The sequence below is a fragment of the Macrobrachium nipponense genome, chromosome 22 (genome assembly GCF_015104395.2).
Source record: "Macrobrachium nipponense isolate FS-2020 chromosome 22, ASM1510439v2, whole genome shotgun sequence".
Taxonomy (NCBI): Eukaryota; Metazoa; Arthropoda; class Malacostraca; order Decapoda; family Palaemonidae; genus Macrobrachium; species Macrobrachium nipponense.
The window spans coordinates 22,802,149-22,821,622 of record NC_087213.1 but is presented as its reverse complement, the minus strand read 5'-3'; the positions used below and the strand labels follow the sequence as shown (position 1 = coordinate 22,821,622).

The window sequence follows — 19,474 nt, the reverse complement described above, 5'->3', positions numbered from 1 at the left end:
ATCCATTTTAAGTGATCATAAGGACATTATGAAGTGCAATTCATCTTCGAGTATCTTTTATATGTACTTTCAGAACTTTTTTGAACGCCTCATAGTGTGGGAGGGAAAATCAGCTTTTGTGACAATTTTGATGAACATTGCATACATTCGTCCACCAATACGAGTTTCTCCATTTTACTTAGACAGACCTGGCTGTCGCAAATTAATATTTCTTAAACAAAAATATTTCCAAACAATGGCTGCTTGGATTTATTTAACCCCTGCAAAAGTCATACGACTGAATGCGTGTATGAAGGAGGTTACCAGTGATCACAGTGTGGTAATGATTACTGCAATACGTGACCGTGTAGCTGTAAAAGTCATTGCTCAAACCAGCTCCCTCGTCCAACCATACGATTCATTTAGACATGATCAAACGTCAGGCATCTTACATCAAGATTCCACTACTTCGTAAGTCAAGTGTAGGTACCTCTTACGTGATTGGCAGTCCTTAACACGCACTACATGCAATCCGAGAGAATTGATCGCTAGAGGCATTTCAGATATTTGAGGAATTCACAACGTGATTATTTAAAATTTTTATGGGACGTAATAACATCATAATTGACCCGTGAGCGTCATTTGTCGCCGGTACCTGTGAGTAACAACAGTACAACACTGAATTTGCTTTGCTACTCCGCTGAGAGACTGACTGAAGGGCTCACATAGTTGCCAAGTACGTCTTGCCACATCTTTTCACACCAATCGACTCTTCAGCGAGGAGGAGGGCGACATTACATGGGAGACGACCATGAAACGAACACAGCAATGACATCAAAGATGCAACTGAATCATTTTATACGAAAGTTTCCCCCCGATATCTCAGAATTTGTGTTACCCTTAAATGCCGAAAGAGTTGCCTTCTGTTATCGGATTGCAGAGGGGAATTTCGCCGGCATCTATTATCTCGCACATATTTTGACTACTGCCTAAAATACGTAAACGAGAAAATCAATGGATATTGCTTTTTATTTCCCTTCGCCCTCTTTCAAGTTTATGGTGATTGCATGAAATTGTTCAATGCTACGAAATGGCATGGCATCCTTGGTTAAACTGTGATGCAGACACCTAGTTCTAACTGCGAATGAGAAGGTCGAGGGCGAAAGGGATTGAGTGTTAGTGATAATGGATATCGTTGGGTCGTCTGGCTACAGCTGCCAACCTCTGGGAGATTTACCTCTGGCCTCAGATGGGGAACCCAACTCTCCTACAGTTGCCACCGACTTCCCAACAGCCTGCCTAAATTGTTATTGCTTTTACGACGGGAATATTGGTTTCATTTCGCTACCTGCATCTCTTCGCATGTTGCCGTATGTTTCCTATTGATGGACATTACTATCAGAAGGATGGAAGAGGATGAAGTTTACAAAACGACCGTAAAGTTGAGTTTTGTGGGGACAGGGGGGAATGGGCTGGGGGAGTGGACGGGTAATTAGGTTGTGGGACCGGCCACCAGCAAAAGTGTCGCTCCAGTTTTGTCTTATGCCTTGGACAAGCAGTCACTCTCCAATTCCCGCATCTAGACCTGTCACCAGTGTAAATTCTTGCAAGTTAAAAATAAAATCGCCATGCAGCTGGAAAAACAGTAATCTTATCACTGCAACATACGAAACCAGGAGGTGCGATGCCTCCCCTTTTATCTCTGGCGGGTGAAGGAGATTCTGCGGTGATATAAACATTCACTGGCAACTGTCTTGAGCTTGGCACTCCACACCTGTCATTCACAGGTTTTGTAGATTGTTTATATAATTTCCAGCTTTTGCACGCAGGTTTTATTTGTTGGTGGAATATCATAGTAATCCGCAGACTAAATAAGTAAAAGATGCCGCCGTTTCGCAGTTGTTTCGAATTGAATGAACTTTTCAGTCGAATACAGTAAAATTTAACAAACTGGTTACTGTGTGACTGAAACAGCGTGTTTGTCATCCGCAGATTCGTCGAGAGGAAAGGACCCTCCGTGTTCCTTGAAAACGAGTATTTTGTACATATTTTAAACTCTGGTAAGTTGAGTGTGAAGTATGAGCTTCTGTTTATGAAGTGTGTTCAAACACGAGATGAAACATTTTTATCCTTAAAGACAAGCTTGGTGTGGAAAGTGTGTGTGTTTGCAAATCCTTGTCTATTGATTGTAACCCGCTGGGGCGGCAGACCACATCGGTCCTCCAACATAGTTGCCGGAATAGATTTTTATTACCTATTCATGGCCTTCATTTAATATAAGATTACAATTGGATGGCAATAAAGCGATGTTTTGTTAAAGAAGAAAGGATATTGATTATATGAAGTGTTTTTCCTGTTGATGTTGCAAGCGGTATAGACGTATAAACTTCTCGAAGTTTTTAGTAGTGGTCACTCGTGTTGTGCTTGATCCCATGTGACTGCCAGGAGAGAGCAGCCCTCCGAGGCAGGAAACGTTGGTAGCTGCATTTAAATTTTCAGGTACACTTTATTTAAGCAAGGGAATTGATTTTCTGTTCGATATGATTGGTTCGGTGGCTTTGCTACCGTAGGGCCGCCGTGTTACATTTTAATTTGCCCATTGGTCAAACCCTTTTGGGCATTGGCTCGCCCAAGGTGTCGCCCAGACACAAGGTAAATAAGTGAGCTGACATTGTCAAAGCAGCATAGCCGAGTGGACGATCAAGGGAAGGGGGTGTTTTTCCCTCTCTCTCTCCGACGCCTTATCACACATGCATACGGTCTAATGGGCACCGCACGGAGAGGTAGAGAGAGAGAGGTTGGTGCCATGAACCAACACCTCCCCCCCAATCTCTCAACAGACACCAAAGTCAAATTATTCATATAGCTATGTTTTCCTAAAGCAATAAAGTTTATTAGACGTTATGGCAGTAGCTTGCGTTGCCTGGGGGATGCTTTGGAATAACAGGACAGGTAATGCGTTGGATGCACTTGATTTCCGAGAAAGTCTTGGGCGTGAAATATTCAAGGACATACGGCATGCCTCTTAACTGCGTATGAACCTTTGCATGGTGCCTTGTGCCTACACCATGCTGTAAGAATAAGAAGTAGAATATTGTACTTAAGTAAATATGTGTACATACATTAATATATATATATCTATATATATTATATATATATATATATATATATATATATTTATATATAACTTTCACATCATTTGCCTTTGCATAACGAGGAAAAATATTTTTTTGCGAGATGAGCATATATCTGTATGAAAGCGGTTCTCTTAATTTATTTAGGATGTTGCAAGCTTCTTAACATTCCTAACCGTTAACTGCCATACATTTAGTTAGAAGCCTAACAAGAAGTTAAATAGGAGGATATTACTGGCTAGAGGTGTTGGTATCGACTCCATCTTCTATCAGACTGTATCTTAACAGTTTTCATAATAACTGTATCCTCAGCATATAAATAATGTCATTAATGTGCAGGCTTTTCAGTCATTCATATTTGATAGATTCGTTCATTTGTGTAGTAGAAGAAAATGGCATTTGTTTATTTTTATTTACGCATGTCATAATAGTTTATCATTATATTGAATAGTTGGTTGTATCACTTCACGGGGAGAAATGTGGTTTGTGTGGAAGAGAGAGAACTACGAATGTACAGGGAAGTGACGGCCAGTGAATTAAGTTTAAAGGGCCATTATCCCTTGAGCCAAAGACGGCTGCGCATGTCGAGCGTCAGCTGTTTTGCCTTTTGTGATCGTCGATAGCAGAAAGAGTGCGATGATCAACCGGCGAGGTAAACAAACCGTGTATTTCCTTATTTTCGGCCGAGAAGAAAACAATTCTGACGCTAGTTACTATTTTCGACAGGGAAAGCGGTCGTCTACGGCTCACTAGCGGAGGTATGGAAGAGCTACGGTAAGGGGAAGTGGTTGAAATAATAGAGGATAATTGTGTGGTGGATGAGAGTGATGTGGATGATGGCAGAGAGCGAGTTCGTTTTCGTGGGAGAGGCGCCGCGGCCCTGGCTTCGGCCGAATTCCGAAACCTCAACTTTGGGAGGGCCCAGGCTTTTGGCGAAGTCTTTGGGACGTTAATATGTCTACTTTTCAATCCGTAATACCGTTTCTTTTTCGACGAAAACGCCATTTTGTGGCGCTGCCTGGCTCGAGGAGTGCATGAAATCGCGATGCATGATTAAAGTACCGTTAATGACACGACAGCAGATGTCATTGTATACTATGTGATTGTAGCTTAGGAGTAGCCCGATTTTTTTCATTTTTTTTTTTACTTTTCTTTCGCAAGCGGAAACATGAGGCTTATTTATAAGCGGTAGACATTTTCGTGCGACTGGAACTGCTAAGGTGTGAAACCGTCGGGTAAGATATAACTCAGAGTACTTATAAAGTTAATTACTGGAAGAGTAGGCCTACACTAAATTAGGCCTAAAATGGTGATGGCTAACTCCACCCCACCGCGATGGACGTCGTAATATTGAAATCATTTTAGCCAGACGTTATACCTGACTTTCCAATTTAATTTGATATGTAGGTATTTCAGAACTCTTAACTTAGCTTAACTCATAATGGATGTCCTAGCATTGAACTTTATCTTACCTATTATTTTGATAACTTGAAAATCCCAAAATAGACCTAGGCTTACTTAGAGAAGGCTAACCTGCTGTGAACTGGAGCTAGCCTATGTATAATTGTACCTTTATACTATAAGCTGTTTCCCCTTAGTGGGATGGCTTAAGAGGAAAAGCAATAATTCCCTGCACTTCCTCTGAATGGCTAGATGAGTGTTACTATGTATGGAAAACTTCCACAGCCTAAGTTGCTTCGTACAGCTGTGCAAGGTTTTTCATCAGTGTACCAACGTACCCTCCAGTTACACTCGCCGAGGCATTTTGTCGTACGCACACTCTTGCATAGACTGGATAGCCTACTAAGACCATTACTTTCTCTTACCGCTTGTCACTCCAGCTGTTCAACCCCTTCTAGGTCCTCTTCTCCTCTTTCAAGTAGTAATACTTATTAATACTTGTCTTCATCCATTTATTGTTTTCCATACTTTCCACTTGACCATACAGTGGCAAAACACTTTTTTATTCCTGCCTATCAGGGTATGAAGATTCTTTGGAGGCATTTCAGGCGGGGAGATGGGTAGATATTGTCTATCGAACCTTAAAGCCTCGATCCAGGAGATGGTGGTGTGGTATTTTTTCTTCTCGTAAGACTAGTTTATGATAAACTTAACCTGTAAATTCCTTTACTACTATACTAGTATGCATAGGCTAACCAGGAACTAGCTTACATAACACAATCATTTGTCTATTATTTCATTTACGATGGCCATCATACGCTAGCCCAAAAATAATTGCTTCATAATAAGAATAGGTAGGATATTTAAGCAAGATGATAGCATAATCTTGAGAAAATGATGTCTATTACAATCATGTTAGAATAACGAGACATTCCGTGTTTGAAAAATATATTTCCACTCTAGCCCAACTATTAAACATTGCAGTATGCTGAATCCAGTTCCCTAAATAATCACTGGAACTTTGCACACTCGACAAGGCAATTTTGTCCATTATTAAAACTTGGCTCTGAACCATCAATGTTCATGCGTCCACAAGCACACGTTTCACTCATTGGGAGCCCATCACTGCATATTCGTCCATTTCATATAAAAACCCTATAATAACAGGTTAATTTCAATTGAAGATCTTTCAAAGAACCTGAGCACCAATAACTTTTTTCCAATTTCTTGTTGAGGCAGACCCTCTTACTTGAAATGAGAGAGGGTCCCTGTTAGCTTTACCATGAGGGAGAAAATTAACTTTCGTAACAACAGGGTAAATTAACATTGAAAAAGCTTAATATATAAGTTATCTGCACAAAAACATGAGCTAATATAATAAGTCACCACCACTCTTGAGTCAGGTCTTGTCTTGTGGACTCTTTTTCCAGTCATTATTTCTTGAGATCATTTTCATGTTTGTTGAGATCTGTCATGGCTGTTGATGTGTCTGCCTCTAGACCTACAGAGCCCAGACCTTACGTTGTCCACAGTCACATTGTGGTCAGGTTGAGGAGCCATTCTTATGAAGATGAGTGGCTAGTCTCAGAGCCTATATGAAGGCAAGTGGAAGGAGCAGGTGGAGAATTAATGATGTACGTACATTGTGTTTTACATTTGAATTTTGCTTTTTTAGGTTTTAAAAATTGGGTTACTACATAATATAGTTATACATTCCATTTGCTTTACTTGCAATGGTTCAATGTCATTGAAGTTGGTAGGGAATGCAGTGAACAGATGCAATCCCTTTACAATATTATCCAGTCTAAAATTATTTTTGGTAGTGTTGCTTTTGCTTCTTTGTCTCTTTTGACTAGTATAGCATCTGTTAGGAACAGTTCCATCTAGTTATTTTCTCTTCTCTTCATTTGGGGTGATATCTGATAAACCTGAATTTATCCAAGATCCACACCTTGAAACCCTTCATCATCCACCTTCTTTGCCAATTACAGTTTCTTTCATTATTTCCTTTAATAGGCTCTGTGGTAAATCCTCGTACGCGCAGGAGTTGCCAGATCTCGCAAATTCCTTGCTATACAATCTTTGATTGTTTTAACTGGTTACCAGCTGGCGCTAAGAAATATCCTGTTGTTAAGACCTCAGGTTTATCATCTATGAAAAATACAAATTTATTAAAAATTTGTTTTAATGTATGACACTTACCTGGCAGGTATATATATAGCTATATTCTCTGTTCCACCTGGCAGAAATTTTCAAAACTCGCGGCAAACGCTAGTAACCTATTAGTAGTTCAGGCAACCACCACCCCGTTACCGTGGCGCTAGCGCTAGGAACCGTTCCCAATTGGGCCAGATTTTCTCTGCCAGCCGAACCGGCAACATTGTTGGTGGTTCCCTGCTAGGATTTTCATTCTCGTTGCTGACTTTTCATGGATTTTTGGTATTGTACTCGGAAACGTTAGCTTGGCATTCGCTTTGGATTGTTCTTTAAAGATGTCTGATACTGGAAGTATGTTTAGAGTGTGTGTAAAAGAGGGGTGTAAGGTAAGATTGCCGAAAGCTTCGGTCGACCCTCATACCATTTGTAAGAAGTGTAGGGAGAATGTGTGTACTTGGGAGAATAGATGCATTGAATGTGAGAATTTATCAGAGAAGGAATGGAAGATATTTATGAAATATGTTGAGAGACTTGAGAAAGATCGTGCAAGGAGATCTGTTTCTCGTAGTGAGAAGTCAAATTCTTCTAGTAAAAGGAGTGAATGTATTTCCTCTCCAGCTCCTTCTAATGTAGAGTTGGTAGTTCCTTCTCCCCAGGTATCTCCTGCGCCCGCTGCTGTATCGGAGGAGGCGAACGATACAAATATTGTGAAGGTGTTCGCTGCCCTTGCGTCCATGGGCGACCAGATACAGCGACTTACAGATAGAGTTAGTGCTTTCGATGTCAGTGAAAGTGTAGTGGAGGGGGCGTCTGATCGTCTCTCTCGTGCTCCTAGACCTAGACCTCTGTCAAGCTCCCAGACCCAAGGGAGAAAGCATGTCGACAGTCGAAGGGAGGCGAGAGAGGTTTTGTCGCGGTCAGCGTCCCTTCGAACAGTCCTGTTGCAAGTTCCCAGGCTGTTGCAGTTCGCCGCAGGAAAGGCGTAACTGGGAAGTGTGCGTCCTCGGAAGGTTTGACTTCCGAGCGAGAACTCGGTATGCAGTGGTGTCGCCCCCTCAAGAGGACTTTCAGGGACATCAACTGCTCTCGAGAGACATGCGCAAGATCGTGAGACTTGGAGTAGTCCTGAGGTGTTGTCCTCCTCAGAAGACGGGGACGCAGTTCCGATCAAGAGGAAAAGGATTTTTCGTGCTAGAGAGGACTCAGGGCGCACTGGCGCTATACGTCCTTCTCGGCCTGGTATTTCGATGGGAGAATCTCCTCCATCTTCTTGTGTTTCTTCCCCTCGTCTTTCTCCGTCGGGTAGAGTGCAAGATCGCTCTCCGTTAGGTCGCAGTCCCGCTCGTAATCCTCCTCTTTCGTCGTCTACCATTCAGGAGGATAGTACGAAGGGTTTCTTAAGGGAAATGCAGTCCAAGCTGGCAGTTCTGGTGAAGTCCTGGGATCCGCCTGAGCAAACATCTTCGAGGCGTAAGGACGATTTCCTTCCCATTAAGTCTTCTAAAACGGAATACAAGGACGCGTTCGCCGAGGACTCAGGGCGCACTAGCGCTAGGGAGGACAAGCGAATCCGGCTTGGGGGTTTTTGCAGGACGCAGAACACAGGAAGAGAATGCTTTCGGAGGAAGCAGGACGCAAACAACATTCTATGGACGCGGACTAATTGTGGACGCAGACGCAGGCGACAGGAAGCAGGCGTGTCTACGATGGACGCAGGACGCAGGCGGCAGGACACGCGAGGCGGCAGGACGCAGACTCCTCGGTAGCCGCAGGACGCAGGCGGCAGGACGCTATTCCGTCAACGAAGCGTCAACACGACAATGAGTTACAAGACATTTCTTCAGCAGAAGAAGAATTGGAATTAATTGAGGAAAAGAATACGGAACCTTCTTCAGATTATAAGGTTCTAACTTCACGTCTTATGGCTATTTTTGAGGGGGAATTTAAACCGACAGCTCCGTTATCCCCCTTATCACAGTTTTCCAAGACTAGGACTCCAAAGAAGTCCTCTTTCCTTAAAATGACGATGTCAATTTCGGCGAAGAAGGCCCTTCAACGTGTGAATGACTGGATGAAGGAGAAGAAAGAAGCGGGAAAATACTCTTTTCTGTTTCCACCAGCTAAGTTAGCTTCTAAATCAGGAGTATGGTACGCTACTGGAGAAAGTCTAGGCCTGGGAGTACCTGCCTCCTCCCAGGGGGACTTCTCCAGTATAGTAGACAGCTCACGCAGACAGGCGTTACAGTCTGCTAAGGTCTGGTGGACGTCTTCAGAATTTGACCATCTTTTTAAAGGGATTTTTAGGACTTTCGAAGTCTTCAATTTCCTGGATTGGTCTTTGGGAGCACTAGCGAACTCCCTAGAAGAAGAGGATTCGCAGGATTTAGAAACAGCTAAGAGCATTATGTCCTGCATGGACAAGGCTCTGAGAGACGGAACGAATGAACTGGCTTCGTTATTCACAGCAGGAGTACTTAAGAAGAGGTCGCTGTTGTGTTCTTTCGCTTCTAAAGGAGTTTCGAACTCTCAGAAATCGGAGTTGCTGTTCTCTCCTCTTTCGAAACAGCTGTTTCCTTCAGAGGTGATTAGGGATATAGCTCTCTCCCTTTCTCAGAAGGCCACTCAAGATCTTCTCTCGTCTTCAGTTAAGAAGTTCTTACCACCCAAGTTGGTGAAGAAGACTCCAAGGATACTATGCCTTCGCAACAGCCCTTTCGAGGAAGAACATTCGCTCGACCCGCCTTTAGGGGTAAGAGAGTTCCCTCTAAAAGAGGAGCCAAGACCCCCTCTAAAGAATGAGAACTCAGTCCTCCAGACGACAGTGGGAGCCAGACTTCAAGGTTTCTGGGAAGTTTGGCAAGATATGAAGGCAGATCCTGGGCTGTCAACGTAGCTCGGGAAGGGTACAAGATTCCTTTCTTGAAGAGACCTCCTCTCGCAACATCTCGAGAGCCCTTCGGGGCAAATTACAACGATTTAGTGAAGAAAGCGGCTCTGTGGGAGCAAGTAGCTTCCATGCTGGAGAAAGGAGCCATAGAGCCTGTTCTGGATCACGAATCTCCAGGATTTTACAACGTCTGTTCCTGGTTGCAAAGTCCTCGGGAGGTTGGAGGCCAGTTCTGGACGTAAGTCAACTGAATCTTTTCGTAGAAAAGACCAAGTTCACCATGGAGACGAACGATTCAGTACTGGCAGCGGTACGTCCAGGGGACTGGATGGCGACCCTGGACTTACAAGACGCATACTTTCATATTCCGATTCATCAGGAAGCAGGAAGTATCTAAGGTTTGTGATTCAGGACAGGGTCTTTCAGTTCAAGGCCCTATGCTTCGGCCTTTGCACAGCCCCTCAAGTTTTCACGAGGATGATGGTCCAATGTGGCGAGATGGTTACATTTAAGAGGGATCAGAGTGTCTTTTTATCTGGACGACTGGTTGATAAGATCCCAATCAAGAAGTCAATGTCTGGAGGACTTGAGTCAAACATTGGACTTAGCAAAAGACCTAGGTCTGGTAGTAAATATGGGAAAGTCTCAATTGGATCCCCAACAACAGATAGTTTATTTGGGGATTCAGATATCGGCAGTGACTTTTCGGGCTTTTCCGTCCCCCGAAAGACAAGCCCAATGCATTCGGAAGGTGCAGGACTTTCTAAAGAAGGACCGATGCTCAGCAAAGAGAGTGGATGAGTCTACTGGGCACACACTCTTCGCTAGAGAGGTTCATTTCTTTAGGAAGACTGCACATGAGACCTCTACAGTTTTTCCTGAAGGATTCATGGCCAAGAAAATTACAACCGGATTCCTTCCAGTTTCTAATTCCGGCCGAAGTAAAGGAGGAATTAAAGTGGTGGCTAACTCCAGGCAGGTTAGCAAGAGGGGATGTCGCTTCAGCAGAAGAGCCCACCAGACCTCGTCTTATTTTCCGACGCGTCGGACGTGGGTTGGGGAGCGACATTAGGCCTCAGAGGTGTCGGGACTTTGGAGCAAGGAAGAGACAAAGTGGCACATAAACAGGAAGGAACTGATGGCAATTTTCTTGGCTTTGAAGCACTTCAGAGAGTTGATTCGAGACAAGACGGTGCAGGTCAACTCGGACAACACCACGGCGCTGGCATATATCCGAAATCAAGGAGGAACTCATTCCTTTCCCCTTTACAATCTGGCAAAGGAAGTTCTGCTTTGGGCGGAAGAGGAAAAGGTCGTGGTACTCACCAGGTTTATACAAGGAGAGAAGAATGTGGGTGCGGACCTGTTGAGCAGAAGAGAACAAGTTCTCTCGACGGAGTGGACTTTGCACTATGGAGGTTTGCCAGAGCCTGTGGAAGTTGTGGGGCCGTCCATTAGTAGATCTGTTTGCGACAGCCAGAACAAAAAGGTTACCAACCTATTGCTCTCCGATCCAGACCTGATGGATTGGTCAAACTTAGATCTGTACGCTTTTCCTCCGTTCAAGGTACTGGGAAAGTGATGAAGAAGTTCAGGGAGAGAAGGAACGAGGGTGACCGTTAATAGCCCCGTTTTGGCCGGCCCAAATTAGTTGGTTCAAACAGAGGTACTGGAATGGACAGTGGATACGCCAAGGACTCTTCCTCTAAGAGTAGATTTACTCAGACAACCCCACTTCGACAGGTTTCACAAGAATACCCTCGCTCTGGGTCTGACTGCGTTCAGACTATCGAACGTCTGGTCAGAGCGAGGGGATATTCTAGAGAGGTGGCCAGTGCAGTGGCTAGAGCCAGAAGAACCTCCACAATCACAGTATATCAGTCGAAGTGGGACAATTTCCGGAAGTGGTGTAAGAACAGGAAAGTGTCTTCATCCAGTACCTCTGTGACCCAAATCGCAGATTTCCTTCTATACTTGAGGAAGGATTTACGCTTGTCAGTTTCGACAATCAAAGGTTATAAGAGTATCTAACCTCGTGTTTAGACACGGGGCCTAGACATCTCGAATAACTTAGACCTTCGAGATCTGATTAGGTCATTTGGTACGAAGAAACAATCACAATGCAGGCCACCTGCTTGGAACCTTGATGTGGTCTTGAAGTATTTAACTTCTAGCAAATTCGAGCCTTTAGAGGAAGCCTCTCTGAGAGATCTTGCTAAGAAGACTATCTTTTAGTAGCATTGGCAACTGCTAAAAGAGTTAGTGAGCTTCAGGCCATATCGAAGAAGGTGGGATGGAGACATGGCAACGCAGTGTGTTCATTCCAAGAAGGTTTCTTGGCCAAGAAGGAGAATCCAGCTAATCCTTGGCCAAGATCCTTGAAGTTTTGGGTTGGGCTGAGTCAGTGGGTCACGAGCAAGAAAGAGTTCTCTGCCCAGTGAGAGCGTTGCGGTGTTATACGGAAAGAACAAGAGGTATCAGAGGGAAGTCTGATGCTCTGTGGTGTTCAGTTAAAGACCCCAGTAGCCCATGACGAAGAACGCCTCTAGCCTTCTTCATGAGAGAGTTAATTAAAGAGGCTCATATGCTGTGTCAAGAGCAGAGCTTTGGTATTTTGAAAGTGAAGGCTCATGAAGTCAGAGCAGTGGCGACTTCATTAGTTTTTAAAAAGAATTTAGCCTCAAGGAAATTATTGAATCCACATATTGGAGAACTAATTCAATATTTGCGTCATATCTTAGGGATGTTCAGACAACCTTGATAAATTGTCAGACGCTAGGTCCATACGTGTCCTCTGGTACAGTATTGGGCAAAGGAGTTACTACCCATAACCTTCTTTTAAGCTAGTTGATTTTATTAGGTGATGGTGTTTGTGTTTATTGGTCGTCTGAGAAAAGTGTGCGTACTTTTGTTTCTCAGTCTTGTTAGTATTATCCGGTGATGGGGTGTGTGTAGTTTCAGGTAAATGATCTATTACTAGCTTGAATGCCGTGGCATAAGAGGGCTGTACGGATCTGTCAACACATTGGTCACGTCCAGTTGTCAGTTCCAGTCTTAGCTTCTTCAACATACAGGACACTTCCTTGTTGAGAGCTACTAAGGTTTAAGCAGGCTTAGAGGCAGGACCTATGAAGTCAGCTACCTTAGCAGGTAAGGAACCTAGAGTTTTAATAATATTTTAATAATATTTTTATACTCTAAGAATGTTGCTGTCTTTGACCCACCTCCAAATGTGTCAATCAGCTATATATATACCTGCCAGGTAAGTGTCATACATTAAAATGAAGTTTTTATGATAAAACAAAGTTTAATTGTTATTAACTTGACCTGGCAGGTATAATAATTTAATTCCCTTCTCACCCGCCTCCCCTCAGGAGACAGGGTTCAGAGAAAATCTGGCCCAATTGGGAACGGTTCTTAGCGCTAGCGCCACGGTAACGGGGTGGTGGTTGCCTGAACTACTAATAGGTTACTAGCGTTTGCCGCGAGTTTTGAAAATTTCTGCCAGGTGGAACAGAGAATATAGCTATATATATACCTGCCAGGTAAGTATACATTAAACTTTGTTTTATCATAAAAACTTCATTTTAATACCTCAAGCTCATCTGACAATGCTTTTTGGGTAATTCTAAACCCTCATTCCGCGGCAAAGTAGACTATGGCAGTTGACGTTATCCTATGTTAGTTTACATACTGAACAAGAATTTAAAGTAATATTTATTCGGACGACTGTAATTAACCCCCAGGGGCCAGCACTAGACACGGCGAAATACATTGGACGCCCCAATCCCTAGTGGATGTCATATCCGCGGTTACGTTCCTTGCAGTCTGTCCGGAACTATTCTTTAGAATTACCCTGCAAGAAACGTAACCGCAAATACGACATCCACTAGGGATTGGGGCATCCAATGTATTTTGCCATGTTTAGTATTGGCCCCTGGTGGTTAATTACAGTCCTTTGAATAAATATTACTTTAAATTCTTGTTCAGTAAGTAAAATAACGTAGGGAAATATCAACTGCCATAGTCTACTTTACCGCGGAATGAGGGCTTAGAATTACCGCTTTTTGCATCAACAGTTTTGTGAAGTGTCCATATTATCATGTTCTTTTTGGTGGGCTCATCTTCCATAGCCTTAACAGTTGTCTCAAAGAAAACCAGGTGTGATAGGCCATAAGTGCCCTTTTGTTCCTACACAAAAGTAAAGCTTTGTTCTTTATATAGGGATTTAGCTTGCGAATGCAACCTTGATAGGCTGTTTAATCTTCAGACAAGGTTGTTAACTATCGACAGGTGGGGGAAGCCCTTCTGCCTGTCAGTAGTATACACTCCACTTTGCTTCCAGCTGCCGTTATGTTTGGACGTCTGTGTAGATTCTCTGCCCAACTTATTGTATGCTTTCCTATCCTCTTTTAGCTTTGCATTATTTTTGCTTTTTCCCTGATAAATAAACAGTCAGACCACTCAATCATTTCAACCTTCTACCTCTACAAGGAGATCTCAGACTTTCAGAAACTGCCCCAGGGGAGGATAGACCTTGCATTTTCCTCTCCTCCGTTGAAGTTGATCCCCACATGCCCTGCACCTCCTGCAGGTATCATTTATAAGTGTAATCTGAATAGTCTGAACACATAGTATCATGGCCGGCCGTCTGAAGATGGGATCAGGTTTGCTAAGAAAAAGAGGAGAGAGGAGGTCTCCATGGTGTCATTGCATTGTAATACCCCACTGGTGGTACTTGTCTTTTACCTCCCCCCCTCCCCCACTGTTGCTACTCAAAAGGGACCTCTATCTCCCTATTACTAAATGCTTGGTAGAGAGCCTTCTAGGGTGAGTCAGCTGCATAGGAAACCATGAAAAGTTTGTATTTTAGACAGTGATGTTGGCAATATAGATATATGTGCTAATTACTTCTGAAATAAAAGATAGTAACTAACCATTGCAAAATACAACTCGGCATATATGCAGAGGAGCAAAGTATTATGAATACGTAATAGTTTTTGTGTTTAAGAGACTTATGTCGGAAGCAGCCCCTGAATCCTCAAGAAGCATCAAATTTGCCAAGGTGAAACCAGGCCTAAGAGAGAACTGCAAAGTGTTTTAAGACAGAATCTTCTGGTTACCATAATGTCAGACAGTCATTCCTTACTGACCATAACACATTGGATGTATAGATGGTGTTTTCTGTAACTGGGATCCTTGAATACAAGGGTAATTTCTGCCTATACTATTCTGATGGGCATGAGGACAAACTTAGTCTCTTTGGTAAAGTTAAGTACTATATCTTAGTTTAACCAGACCACTGAGCTGATTAACAGCTCTCCTAGGGCTGGCCTGAAGGATTAGATATATTCACGTTGCTAGGAACCAATTGGTTACTTAGCAACGGGACCTACAGCTTACTGTGGGATCCGAAGCACATTATATAGAGAAATGAATTTCTATCCTCAGAAATAAATTCCTCTGATTCCTTGTTGGCAGAGCGGGGAATCAATCCCAGACCCTGAGATCGGTAGTCGAGCATGTTACCGACTTCCAACGAGAACACTCTTTGGTAAAGCTGCAATGCTTCCTTTCCTCCAAACTGAAGGAAAACTTGCAATCCCATTTGGAGAGTAGTGGTAATCTTCAGTACGTTGAAATCGGCAGTCTTTTAAAAAAGATTGGAAAGATCATGTTAGGGTCAATGCTGCCTTTGCTGCCAAGCTGTGACTAGTATATATATATATATATATATATATAGTATATAATATATATATATATATATATATATATATAATATATCTATATATATAATATATATATATATATATATATATATTATAGTATATATATATATATATATATATATATATATAGATATATACAGGGTTTATTATATGCTGAATCAACCTAATACTGCTGTTGTTCACAGTATATATCTGTCAATGTCACAATGTGGTCATCTTTCATAGTGCAGTAATTCATCACATACAGAGGGAATAGTGTAGTACAGTATGTTGAGAATGCATCAAAAGTTTTCAAAGTGGTATTGATGTTCCATAATCTATGACCCTTTGTACAACTAAATCCTACTTGATAGTTTTTAGTATTGTGATTAGTACTATAAGTAAGCTAGTCACTCCCATTCTACCAGGGTGATTCATGCTTGGTGTAGTTGAGCAGTCTTTTGTCAGTGCCTTAGATTAACCTGATACAGAAAGAAAATAGTCTGTTCTGTTGAGGTTATTGTTACTGGTTATTCTTGAGTATTTCTGTTCAACCAATGTGTAATGACCTGCCTACTGGCTAAGATATAGGCTAATTAAAGACTTGCAAAACTGTGGGGTGTATTTTTGGGGCCTAATTTGGGAAAAAAAAATTTTTATTCATAGGAATTTTATTAGTTTCTAAGTATTTGTTTTTTTTGTTTTACATGTCTGAAATATTAGATATCTTAAACATCATTATATGAGATGCCTTCCTTGAGAAATTCAAAGAGTGGATGTCATAAACTTACTTAGATTGGTTTATTGAAATTTTGATAATATTAATGATTCATTGTGTAGTTTTTGTTAACATGACATTTTATTTGTGTTTAGATATCATCTTAATGAATTTTTTTATTCCAGGCTGCTGAGTGTGTGGGTGTGTGCGTGAGGGTCACGTCGCCACCCTGGAGGCGGAGCCAGCAAGTCTCGGCTGGAAGGGCCCCCCAGGACCCCCCTCAGAGCCACACGGTCCTCCCTCTGTTGGTCCCGTGGGGTTCCCAAACCCGGCCACTCCGAGTACATTTTCAGGGCCTTCTACTCCAACATTCAATCCAGTTGGTCCATCTTTAAATAGACCCTCTCCAGGTCCCACCACAGGACCTGGTTCTCAAGGGCCTGCCAATTCAGGGACTTACACTGCGGCCCCAGGGGGCCCACAACCTTTCAACACGCCTCCCAATTCCTTTACGGGGCCCCCAACATCAGGAGGCCCCCCATCAGTTCCATTTCCTGGCTCACCTGCACCATCAAATGCATCATCAACGCCAGGACCTGGAGGGCCATCTCCCTTCCCTGGTGCTCCTGGGGGAGGTCCTCCGACAAGCATGGCTCCAACAAGCATGTCTGGGCCAGGTCCATCACCTATGCCATTCCCCTGTTCATCAAACTTTAGCTCTCCAACACCTACTGGACCCCATATGAATGGGCCTAATAACACATTAGCTATTATGAGCCAACAGCAGATGGTGAATGGTCCTCCAGGCCACCCAGGGCCATTCCCAGGCCCAGGAGGAATGGGACCAGCATCTGGATTTAGTGGACCAGGAGGACCATTTGGTCCAGGTGGCCCACCATTTGGTCCAGGGGGTCCTCCAGGTGGACCAATGCATGGACCCATGCATGGTCCTATGCATGGACCTCACCCTATGATGGCACAATTGGGACCTATGGATCGCATGGATCAAGGGTAAGCATTTCATGGCAAGTTTTAGTTTCATTACTTCTGGCAGTGTGATATTGTAGAAATTTTTTACCTGTTTCACCTTCTGAATTTATTAGTACAATGGTTCATCATGTGAAATGTTAATATGTTATTAAAAATAAGTACGTAATATGTATATATGTTATATTCATGTATAGATAGATATATTCATGTATAGATAGATATATTCATGTATAGATAGATAGTCTTCACAAAAAATCTTTGAAACACAACCCCATTTAATGATCATATATGCATTTGGACTTTCCATTTTTAACAGAAGCAAACCGAGTTTCCTTATTTTATCATTCTTGTTGGGCATAAGCAAATCACCTCTGCTATAGGTGCAAAATATTATGCCATTGATGGGAAAATGATCTTAATAAGAACTGGGTAGTACAGACTTGGCTTGTAGAATTCAGTTGAAGGACAACCCGATTATTTCTTTGATGGCTGCTTTTGTCCGTTTAACTGTGTGGCACTTGTTTATCAAGTTTTCTAGTCTTGAGAAGTGAGAAGTTTCTTTCTTTGAAGTGCCGATATATAAGGATGGTAGCTAACTTTATTTTAAAAGGTCTTGGAGAGGTTATTGTGGATAAATAGAGCAGGGTCTTTTACGTTTGAGATTTTGTTTTGCAAATGTTGAGTTTATAGTCAGTTGTCTATCAGTGTATAGATATATTTAGAGATTGTTTGTAAATGAAAAATGTATTAAGTATTTATAAATCATGTATAGATTGAATGCCTGTTATGAAATTTCGTTTATAAATGAAAAATGCATTAAGTATTTATACATCGTGTATGGATTGAGTGCCTGTTATGAAAAATTTCAAGCTTTTTTTTCCTTCTAGTTTGATTTATTTATAACCCACATTGAAGACCATAGTTATTGTGGCACCATTTTATATAAGTAATTCAGTCAGTTATTTGTTGGGTTTCCCATGTGGTCCAGGTATTCATGTACTCAAGGTGTCTGTGACCTGCTAACTGGTCAAAATTATTTTGTTTTTGTATCGGACTTGATCATTTGACCATGAGTATTGGTTGAATACCAAGTGTTAATCACTCAAATTGTTTCACTGGAGTGCATTTATTTTTCAAAAAAGCATGGCAGTGTATAGTAAAATGATCCCATATATAATGCCAAGGGTTTGTATGTTAGGAAAAATACTAATGACTTTAAAAAGTGTCATTTTTTTATGTTCTGTTAGCTGCTTTTGCATCTCTTTCTTGGTTGTTTTTTATAAGAATTTTTTTTTTATTCTTTTTGAGAAATAATGCAGTTGTAGACTTCCATTTATCATTTTACTTTTTTACCACATTGTAAAATGTTTCTTTTTTCACTGTTTTTAAATGTATTTTTTAAATATCAATTTCTCTTGGTCTAAAAATTTAACAGATATGTTCTTGTTAAATGCCAGAGAGGAACATATTCCTCAGATGACATGCACTTCTGTATGCCCCAGATTGGCAATAGAACTTGATGAGGAGTAGGCTTGCTTAATCACCTCAAATAAAAACACATGGAAATCTCCGACCCCTCTTCCTTGGCTTGACTTGTGTTCACCTAAAGTCTACTACATTGACGTCCTAGATAACCACGGAGTACTTTGACAAGTGAAAGCAGAAACTCCTGAAGGTTGCTAAAACACACCCCATGCTTTAATGAACACGAAAAACAGAGGCAAATCTGCCATCATGACCTGTGAGATATTGGTTCCTCACCATGAATTCTGGGGCAATTGGAAAGCTTGATGTCATATAGAGAACCAACTGCCCATCTAGGGTTGGTACTCCCAACATGCGTAACGCTGATCACACACCCACCATCAACTGTGCCTCCGTGTTACACGAAGGAGGCTCTGTGTACTCCGGCGTTATAAAACTCGAAGATACCCGGACGTTTAATCGAAGCATAAGAAGGCTCCATGTTCGTAAAATCCCCCGGAAATCCCACACACAAAAATTCAAAGCAAAGCAGGGGGCAAACTAAACTGACTTTAAAAAGTTGGAAGCAAAGCACATCCTCTCTTAAGGTGGCAGTAAGAAAATAACTAACATGGTCAAGGGTTAAAGAGGGGTATGTGGGTAGCTCCACATGACTTGTGACCAAATATAGATGCCAGTCCCTTGTGTACACAATTTTTTAACATTGCCGGTTTCCAGCTGGCGCTTGAAGATTTATCCTAATGTTGAGACCGAGGGTTTGGTTTGTATATGAACAAGTACATTTTATATTTACCATATTTTTCATAGAAGGAATTACAAAATTCATTGCAAATTTTTATTTTCAGTTTCTAGGACAGTTTTTATAATCATCTTGGGAACTTTCATTTGTGTTGATTTTAGTCGCCACAACTTTGTTGAATTTTTCTACAGACACTCGCATATGGTCCATACCCCCAGTTAGGCAGTACTAGTAAGGCTAGTATTTTTACTCTTCCAGGTCAACTTATCTTGAAAG

At 42.0% G+C, this 19,474-nt stretch overlaps 1 protein-coding gene across 1 annotated transcript; it reads left to right on the top strand.

The window, feature by feature from the left end:
* The first annotated feature begins 16,177 nt into the window (after nucleotides 1–16,177).
* Nucleotides 16,178–18,169, top strand: LOC135198542 (collagen alpha-1(I) chain-like). The gene has a single exon (XM_064226216.1). The coding sequence runs from the start codon at nucleotides 16,634–16,636 to the stop codon at nucleotides 16,997–16,999; it is 366 nt and encodes a 121-aa protein (XP_064082286.1). The 5' UTR covers nucleotides 16,178–16,633; the 3' UTR covers nucleotides 17,000–18,169.
* Nucleotides 18,170–19,474: the final 1,305 nt, after the last annotated feature.